This window comes from Colobus angolensis, unplaced genomic scaffold (genome assembly GCF_000951035.1).
Source record: "Colobus angolensis palliatus isolate OR3802 unplaced genomic scaffold, Cang.pa_1.0 Scaffold589, whole genome shotgun sequence".
In the NCBI taxonomy this organism is placed as follows: domain Eukaryota; kingdom Metazoa; phylum Chordata; class Mammalia; order Primates; family Cercopithecidae; genus Colobus; species Colobus angolensis.
In genome coordinates this window covers 372,232-383,039 of record NW_012119476.1, presented here as the reverse complement: position 1 = coordinate 383,039, position 10,808 = coordinate 372,232, and the positions used below count along the sequence as shown (strand labels likewise).

General features: G+C 35.2%; 1 protein-coding gene across 2 annotated transcripts in view; it reads right to left on the bottom strand.

Moving 5' to 3' along the window:
* ZDHHC15 (zinc finger, DHHC-type containing 15) overlaps window positions 1–10,808 on the bottom strand; it is a 174,017-nt gene that overhangs the window by 151,376 nt on the left and 11,833 nt on the right. Inside the window, exon 2 of one of the 2 annotated variants that reach the window (XM_011962253.1) lies at window positions 5,437–5,463. The exons of the other annotated variant lie outside the window; for it this stretch is intronic. Within the exon in view, the coding sequence (XP_011817643.1) occupies window positions 5,437–5,463 (27 nt within the window). The remainder of the gene's footprint in view (window positions 1–5,436; window positions 5,464–10,808) is intronic. 2 annotated transcript variants of the gene reach the window in all.

The window sequence follows — 10,808 nt, the reverse complement described above, 5'->3', positions numbered from 1 at the left end:
ATATATATATATATAGTTTTGGAAAAATAGGCACAGTATCACTCAATTAAAATAAACAACCAAGTCTGTATAAATATACACATTTATACTTATATGTTTCTACGTGAATGCAAAGAAAAAGATCTCAAATACAAATAAAATTAAATATAGCAGTTGTCTATGAATAGTGATAGAGGAGGCAGTGTAAAGATAATTGGAAATTTTCATTTTCTAGACTTCTATATTGTTTGACTTTTCAGTAAATATTTTTGTAACAAAAATATCAATATTTAAACATCTTTTAGAAGTGTGTTAGCATCTAAGGGAGGCTTTTATCTGCTCTCTAAACTTTAATTATAAAGTAATTTTACAATAATAAATATAAAATATTATTGAGAGCACTGAGATACCTAATAAAAACCAACCTGAAGATTTCCTATACATTCTGAAGGTGAGTCTAAAAGATCATACTGTAGCCCAGACATTTTACTCTCAGCGCCCTCTCACCTTCCTGATGTTTAATATATTACCAATAAATTAAGGTTAGCATAATTGAGAATCTGATACAAAGCAGATCTTTCTTTTATTTTTAAGCTTTTATTTTAGGTTCGGGGGCACATGTGAAGATTTCTTATATAGGTAAACTTGTGTCACTGGGGTTTGTTGTATAGATTATTCTGTCACCCAGGTATTATTAATCTTAGTACCCAATAGTTATTTTTTTCTGTTCCTCTGCCTCCTGCCACCCTCCATCCTCAAGTAGACCCCAGTGCCTGTTGTTCTCTTCTTCATGGTTCATGAGCTCTCATCGTTTGGCTCCCACTTATAAGTGAAAACATGCAGTATTTGGTTTTCTGTTCCTGTGTTAGTTTGGTAAAGATAATAGCCTCCAGCTCCATTCATGTTGCCACGAAAGACATGATCTCATTCTTTTCTATGGCTGCACAGTACTTCATGGTGTGTATGTACCAGATTTTATTTATCCAATCTGTCATTGATGGGCATTTAGTTGATTCCATATCTTTGTTATTGTGAATAATGCTGCAGTGATCACTTGCCTGCACGTGTCTTTATGGCAAAATGATTTATAGGTCTTTGAGGAATCACCACGGTGTCTTCCACAGTTGTTGAACTAATTTACACTCCCACCAACAGTGTGTAAGTGTTCCCTTTTCTCCACAATCTCACCAGCATCTATTATTTTTTGACTTTTTAATAGTAGCCATTCTGAGATGGTATCTCATGGTGGTTTTGATTTGTATTTCTGTAATGATCAGTGATATTGAGCTTTTATTCACATTTGTTGGCCACATGTATGTCTTCTTTTGAAAATTCTCTGTTCATGCCCTTTGCCCACTTTTTAATGGGATTATTTGATGCTCTCTTGTAAATTTAAGTTCTTTATAGCTGGTGGATATTAGACTTTTTTCAAGTGAATAGTTTGCAAAAATTTTCTTCCATTCTGTAGGTTGTCTCCCATTCTGTAGGTTGTTTACTCTGTCGATAGTTTCTTTTGCTGTGCAGAAGCTCTTCAGTTTAATTAGATCCCATTTGTCAATTTTTACTTTTGTTAGAAGTGATATTTCTACACTTTGGATTTTCAAATGGAAACCTAATAGTCTTGTATCAGTTTGCTAGGGCTGCCATAATAAAGTGACATAGACTGGGTCTCTAAACGGCAGAAATTTATTGTCTCACAATTCTGGAGGCTAGAAGTCCAAGATAAAAGTGTCAGCAGGACTGGCCACTTTGAAGGCCTCTCTTCTTGGCATGTAGATAGTCATCTTCTCCCTGTGTCTTCACGTGGTCTTCCTTCTGTACCTATGTGTGTCCAGATTTCCTTTCCCTATAAGGACATCAGACTGGATTATGGCCCACCCTAGTTGACCTCATTTTAACTTAACTACCTCTTTAAAGGCCTTATACAAATAGTCACATTCTGAAGTACTAAAAGTAAGGGCTTAAACAGATGAATTTTGAGGGGACACAAGTTGACCCATAACAGTTCTGTTATTTAGAAATTATATCTATTTCTGAAAAGGTAAATAATGAGAACCATTTTATGAATGAAATCAGAAAATTTAGTATGCAAAACATTTAAAATGCAAATTAATTATTAGATGAGTTGAACTTTTGTTTAAAATGATTAATGGACCTTTTAACATTAGAAGAGCAACTGTGGGCAACGCATTACTCTTGATTGTATGTGCATCGTCTGATGGATCATGCCTAAAGTTCATCTCATTCCTAAATTTATCTCTTAATCATCACCTCATCCCTGGACTCTACTAAATCCCTAAGCTCCAGATCACCCCAGATTTATACTTCAAGGGTAGAGGAGGGAAGATTTCCCAGTCATGATCTTCAAAATATGGATAGTATGATGCTGAATGAAATCATCTATGCAATATACTTATGAAAGCAAAATACATAATTATCATGTTTTTAAAAGTATGATCTATGGGAAAACATATGAACTCACATATTTAAAAAAGATCTAGTATTTGATGGCACAACAGGGTGACAACAGTCAACAATATTTTATTATATATTTAAAAATAAATGGTATAACTGGAATATTTATAATGCAAAGAAATAATAAATCTTTGAAGTGATGGATATCCCATTTACCCTGATGTGATTATTACACATTGTATGCCCATATCAAAATATCTCATGTACACCCTAAATATATACACCTACTACCTATCCACAAAAATTTAAAAAGAAAAAAGAATATCTGAATCCTGCAAAACCAAGGCAGATTATATATATGGATGTGTGTGTGTGTATATATACATATATACATATATATACATATATACACACACACAGACACACACACACGCATAAAAATAATATTCAGGACTGTGATTCAGATGACCTGAAGTTTAGTCCTTTCTGTGCAGTAGAATCAGCATAACTAGGTCAATATATTTTACTTCTTTGGTTCTCAATTTTTCACCCTATAAAATACAAATGTATGGATTTTGACAATCTATTCACAAAAGTAGTCATAAGGAATTATAATCCTGAAATACGTTATGCTTCTTAGAAGAAAGATCTTCCAGATCCTCTCCAATGTTAATAACAATAATCATCATCATCATAATATTATTAACTATTATTTTGTATTTATCATGTGTCAGGCACTGTACCAAGAGATTTACACACATAATCTCATTAGTCCTCAAAATAACCATGAAAGGTCACAGAGGAAGAAAGTGAAATTTAGGGAAGTTTCCCAAGATCACATATACAATAAGCGTCAAAGTCAATACTTGAGCCGAGGTAGACCTAACACCAAAGTCTGGTTATTTGCTACTGATACAATGCTTTTTAACAGTGCATTAGAGAGTGAAATTCATCAGGAATTGTATTAGTTTCCTAGGGCTGTGGTAATAAATGACCACAAGCTGGGTGGCTTAAAATAACAGAAATTTATTCTCTCAGAGTTCTGGAAGCTAGAAGTCTGAAATCAAGGTGTAGGCAGGGCCATACGCTTGCTGAAATGCCCAGGGGAGTATCCTTCTTTGTCTCTTCCTAGTTTCTGGAGGTTGCTGGCAATCCATAGTGTCATTTGGCTTGTGGCAGCATAACGCCAGCCTCTGTCTCCATTTTCTTATGGCTGTCCTCTCTCTGTATATGTCTGTGTATCCAAATTTCCCTCTTCATATAAGGATACCAATTACTGTATTAGGGCTCACTTGAATCCAGTATGGCCTTATCTTAACTTGATTACATCTGAAAAGACCCTCTTTCCAAATAAGGTCACATTTACAAGTTCCAGGTGGATGTGAATTTTAGGAAGACACTCTACAACCCAGTACAGGAATTATTAAGTAGATAAGAAATGGGAAAACTTTTGCAATATGTTTGACTATGGTTTTCTCAAGCTACGGAGACTGAAAGGTTATGTTATTTGAGGCTTTAATTTCACTGCTTTTTGTTTTCTTTGCCAATGCCAAATAATGTTCCTACTGACAGTCATATACTGCATTGTATTTTACTTTAATAGTGCAGTATAATTTGAAACCTATTACACAGAATTGTGAAAATACAATTTCAAGATGAGCAACTGTCGGCAATGCATTATTCTTGATTGTATGTGAATCGTCTGATGGATCATGCCTAATGTTCATCTCATTCCTACATTCATCTCTTAATCATCACCCCATCCCTAGACTCTAAGCTCCAGATCACCCCAGATCTGTCACAGATCCACAGGGTTACAAGGGATCCCAGATAGCCATTAGACTATGAGTCTGTTTCTGGTCAAGTCTCACTGGCTTATGCCATTATTCCTATTATGGTACAGTATCATCTAAGCCTCTACTCAATTTGTCTTGAAAATGTATTGTGGAAAATATTTGTATATAATTATTTAATATTTTATTCAGAAGATGATCTCTGACCTTAAGGGCCATGCATAAGAATAAGAGGCAACTCAAGACTTGCTCTAATGTTGTAATAATAGTAGGAAACATGTACTGAATCGCCAGTATGTTCTGTTTACCACTGTTTTAAGTGCTCTACATACATTTACTCATTATATTTTCACATTTCTGTATAATAGGTAGTATTATTTTTATTCTGTACATGAATAAAATGAGCACAAAGAGGTAAAATAATTTACTAGGAAATAGCAGAGCCAGGATTTGAATTCAGACAGTCTAGCTACAGAACTCACACTTTTGTATACTATGGTCTACTGTCTTCCAACCACTCTGCTCTCTTGCCTCTGTAGCCAATGCCTTTGTTGGATGAATAACAGCAAACTGGAGCTTTAAAACAGCATAATGTGAATGCTAGGTAGGTTAACGAATTTATAACAATTAATTCCCCTGAAGTGAGAATTAAAACTGGCTATGTAAAGTGGCTACATAAACACTCACAGTTATTACTGATAAAATCATGTAAAGCTAAAGGTTTATTAAGACTAATGATTAGCTTACACCTTTTAAAATGGAAAATGCCACAATCTCTTTAGAAAGGTAGTATATTTTGCAGGTCAAGCCAAGATGGTGGTGAGGAGCAGAGAGGAGCACAATAAATATACTGGAACTGTGATGGTGAAGGAGTTACCCTTTAAAGTCTCTTCTGGGGCCTTTACTCCATGCCTTAAAGAGGAGATGGATTGGGCAGAAAGGCAACATACCTAGGACAACAGTGTTGAACAAAGAGACAGCCTAGGGTCACTATGTCAGAGTGCTTACCTGTGTCCTTCTCTGTCATAAATCCTGATAATTTCCAATTCTTGTCCTACAGCCAAAGGGGACACCGAAAATGTTCTTCTCTATCTCTGGGTAAGCTTCCTGAAAATCATCATTCTAAACTTTCCCCTCACCTAAGTGTATTCCTGGGAAAATTGCTCAGTCTATAGGCTTTTATGTTATTTACTTTCAGGTGAAAATAAGGACACAGTCCTGATCAATACAATTTACAACATCCTCTTACCTTTTTCTGCTGGGCTCAAAACAGTCACTGTGAAGAGAGAGGAGAAAGAGAGAGAGAGAGAGAGAGAGAGAGAGAGAGAGAGAGAGAGAGACAGAGAGAGAGATAAATTAGTTATATTTAAAAAATCTTGTCTAACTCATTTTCCACAGCATCATTTGAGTAATTTATATAATAGTACTTTAGGAAACCACTAGCCAAAGATGAGGGAAGGCATGGGTGATTACATTCCATCCTTTGCTATCTTCCTTTGTCTTAAACCTTCAGTAAGGCTTTCAATCATGAGAAGCTGTTTAATCAAGATGATTTTCAACGTTTCTTTCTCCATTGGGCTCTAATAAGCCAAGTAGAGATCCAGTAATAAAAGGCCTATGTAAACATGATTTCTTTAAACAAACAAAAGATGGTTTTCATACAAAATGATCAACAGTTAAGGATCAGAAAAACAGGGAAAAAGTCCAAACAGAGAATGAGACTAGATTCTAGGAGCTATTTCTTCAGGCCTTTCATTAGTCATACTTTCTTTTTTTCTTCACATATAGGTCTATTTTATTGAGTTTTAAAAATTCTCCTTTTAATGATTATTTGAATGGATTTGTTACCACGGTTACATTTCATCTGTGTTAAAAATCTGACCAGACAATGTTTTTCTTTTTTCTAATGAGTCCACCTGAAGATTGATACCAACTCCTTGTTGTTGTTGTTTTCCAGTTAAACAATCAATACTGGTTAAGAGTGCTTAAAAGAGGCACATACTCTACTTTCCCAATACAAACTGAAGTGGAAAAGAAGCATTGATCAGTCAACCTTGGACTTCATGATTTTGTACATACATGCTGCATGACTGCATTGGTTCCACTAGGTCCTGAATCAGGCTAGTAACATTTCTTTTTAAAAAACTTTAAAATGAAGTGCGAGAGAAAGCAGAGTTGCTTGGAGACCAGTATTAATAAGGAGTGGCTGATAAATTGCTGTTTGGTATGTTTCCTATCCCTGGCTGAACACTTGCTGCTAAACAAGAAGTGGAGGTCCTAACTCCCATTTGTTGGCTACTTACTAAAGTACTGTGGGTGAGGGAAGATTACTTAGTACTTGTAGATAGTGAGATGAGACATGTGTATACAGAAGGAGTGGCAACCGGTGAATTCTCCAGATGGGGAACAGCTCTCTGTAAATAACTGCAGAACTTTTAAGTACACATGGGATTGGTTTATATGATCCAAGAGCAGAGGGCAGAAATAGAACCAATAGTTTAAAGCTGCAAGTTAACATATTTTAGCTCAGTATTAGAAAAAATAATGACAACGATAATGACAATGACAATGGCTAGCAGCCTTGGGAAAAAGTGTTTCCCGTTACATACACTTGGAAATGTTGTAGAGGACATTCAGACACTAGTTTGACAGTGGAATTGACTTGTAAAGTCTTTACTACCTCTGAAATTGTGTAGGAAGTAAGTCTAAGGGAAATATATATTGTTTTGCAAACTTCCCTTTTGGAAATTACATACTTTTGAGGATAAAAGGACATCTATTCTAAAAGATATGGCACTTATCTTGGTACTTCTGCCTTTCCTGTATTTTTCTAATAATGCCTTTTGCACTATTAAAGAAAAAGACTAGAATATTTCAGTCATATTTAAAATGAAAATGTTACAAGAGTCACAACAAACTTTTACAAAATGAATCTTTTATCACAAATCTCATGGGTAAGTGTACATTTAGCCATTCTATGGGCAACTAGGCATGCAGATTTTAGAATGATGTGGTGATACATGTAATTACACACTTGCTCTGTTTCTTTAAGTTTCGTTCATTACTAGGGGTTAAATGATTGGAGTTATCATCAAATAGCTTTTTGCACTGTCTCTCCTTTTTTCTTTCATTATTTACTGATTCCTTGTAAGTAGCTATGGAGAAAAGTTAAGGAAGAGGGGTGTATATGGAATAGTTTTTCATCACAGACAACTGGTGTTAAAACCAAAGCACAGTTTATAATTTCCTTTAAATAGATGCATATTGTAGGGTTCACAGAAGTATACAAGTAGAAAAAGCCTAATTTGGGGCTAGATGGAAATGGTCAACAATCGTAGAAAGGACACTGAAGAAACTCTATAGTAGTGCCATCCAATAGAAATGATGTGAGCCAGGTAGTTTAAATTTTCTAGTAGGAACATTTTTTAAAAAGTTAAAGAACGCCAAGTGAACTTAATTTTAAAAAATGTATTTTACCGATATATCAAAATATTTTCATTTCAACATGTTATCCACATAAAAATTATTGTGATAGTTTATATTCTTTTTTTTACTAAGTTTGGGAACTCTGGTGTATATTCTATACTTCCAGAACATCTGAATCCAGATGACACATTTCAAGTGTTTAATAGCCGCATGTGGCTAGTGGCTACAGAATTAGTGGAGCTCAAAAGGGACCTGTGAAAGGAGAGTATGAAGTTTGGAAATATCCAGTGAGATGAGTGCTCATTTACAACATGAAGTTCTTTATTAATGAATGACATGTTTGGGAAGGGAGTTTATTATAATGATGTACAGCATATACTTTGGCATGTATTCATATTTTGGCTCTTGACACTTATTCTGTGACCTTGGTCAAGTTAATTAATCATGTGTGTCACAGTTTCCTCATCTGTAAAACGAAGATAAAATTGTTTATGTTATCAGATTGTTACAAGGATTAAGTAATAAAATATGTGTAAAGCACTTGGGTGCTTTGCACATAAGTACTTAATTATTGTTAGCAATGTATTATCATTTTTCTACAAAAATTTTACAATAGGTTTAGGACAAAACAAGTCTGATTTTTAAAAATGTTACGGTTCCCAGAGTTATATATGATGGTTTTAAAATAATTTATTCAGTGTCAAAATGAATAACTTTGATTCCCCCCACTTTTTCTCTTAGATGTTTCTTAGAGTCTACGTTAGGAGAGGGAAGAATTTGAAATAGGGAACTGAGACATATTTCTGAGTGTTCTCTGTTGAAAGTAAGCTAATCGGTCAGTCTTTATTTACTGCTTTGAAAGAGTTACTCACACCAGCCACTCATTCACTTTTAAGGCAGTCCTTCTCAAACCTGGATGATCGTAATACTTACTTAGGAAGCATAATAAAAATATAGATTCCAGGGCTCTCTTCACATAGCATAGCAAGTCTTTGGGTGGAAGTGCAGAAATTTGTATTTGAAAACCTCAGCAGGTTTAAAACCTGAGTTAGGTTTTAAAACCATAGGAATTCAACTTACAAGGGATGTAAAGGACCTCTTCAAGGAGAACTACAAACCACTGCTCAGTGAAATAAAAGAGGACACAAACAAATGGAAGAACATACCATGCTCATGGATAGGAAGAATCAATATCGTGAAAATGGCCATACTGCCCAAGGTTATTTATAGATTCAATGCCATCCCCATCAAGCTACCAATGAGTTTCTTCACAGAATTGGAAAAAACTGCTTTAAAGTTCATATGGAACCAAAAAAGAGCCCGCATTGCCAAGACAATCCTAAGTCAAAAGGACAAAGCTGGAGGAGTCACGCTACCTGACTTCAAACTATACTACAAGGCTACAGTAACCAAAACAGCATGGTACTGGTACCAAAACAGAGATATAGACCAATGGAACAGAACAGAGTCCTCAGAAATAATACCACACATCTACAGCCATCTGATCTTTGACAAACCTGAGAGAAACAAGAAATGGGGAAAGGATCCCCTATTTAATAAATGGTGCTGGGAAAATTGGCTAGCCATAAGTAGAAAGCTGAAACTGGATCCTTTCCTTACTCCTTATACGAAGATTAATTCAAGATGGATTAGAGACTTAAATGTTAGACCTAATACCATAAAAACCCTAGAAGAAAATCTAGGTAGTACCATTCAGGACATAGGCATGGGCAAGGACTTCATGTCTAAAACACCAAAAGCAACGGCAGCAAAAGCCAAAATTGACAAATGGAATCTCATTAAACTAAAGAGCTTCTGCACAGCAAAAGAAACTACCATCAGAGTGAACAGGCAACCTACAGAATGGGAGAAAATTTTTGCAATCTACTCATCTGACAAAGGGCTAATATCCAGAATCTACAAAGAACTCAAACAAATATACAAGAAAAAAACAAACAACCCCATCAAAAAGTGGGGAAAGGATATGAACAGACATTTCTCAAAAGAAGACATTCATACAGCCAACAGACACATGAAAAAATGCTCATCATCACTCGCCATCAGAGAAATGCAAATCAAAACCACAATGAGATACCATCTCATACCAGGTAGAATGGCAATCATTAAAAAATCAGGAAACAACAGGTGTTGGAGAGGATGTGGAGAAATAGGAACACTTTTACACTGTTGGTGGGATTGTAGACTAGTTCAACCATTATGGAAAACAGTATGGCAATTCCTCAAGTATCTAGAACTAGATGTACCATATGACCCAGCCATCCCACTACTGGGTATATACCCAAAAGATTATAAATTATTCTACTACAAAGACACATGCACACGTATGTTTATTGCAGCACTATTCACAATAGCAAAGACTTGGAATCAACCCAAATGTCCATCTCTGACAGACTGGATTAAGAAAATGTGGCACATATACACCATGGAATACTATGCAGCCATAAAAAAGGATGAGTTTGCGTCCTTTGTAGGGACATGGATGCAGCTGGAAACTATCATTCTTAGCAAACTATCACAAGAAGAGAAAACCAAACACTGCATGTTCTCACTCATAGGTGGGAACTGAACAATGAGATCACTTGGACTCGGGAAGGGGAACATCACACACTGGGGCCTATCATGGTGTGGGGGAGGGATTGCATTGGGGAGTTATACATGATATAAATGAGGAATTGATGGGTGCTGACGAGTTGATGGGTGCAGCACACCAACATGGCACAAGTATACATATGTAACAAACCTGCACATTATGCACATGTACCCTAGAACTTAAAGTATAATAAAAATAAAAAAAAAAAGAATTCACAAAAAAACTTAGTGCTAATGAACAAATTCAGCAAAGTTGCAAAATACAAGATCAACACATCGAATCAGTTTTATTTCTAAACACTAGCAATGAACAATCAGAAGATGAAATTAAGAAAACGATTCCATTTATAATAACATAAAAAAGAAATAAAAATTTAAGAATAAATTTTAGAAAGGAGTCTCAAGATGAATACACTTAAAATCATAAAACACTACTGAAAAGTAATTAAAGACTGAAATAAATGGAAAAGCATCCCATGTTTATAGCTTGGAAGAGTTGATATTGTTAAGGTGGCAATTCTCTCCAAAACAATATACAGATTCAGTGCAATTCCTATATAAAAATAAAAAACAACTTCTATTCTT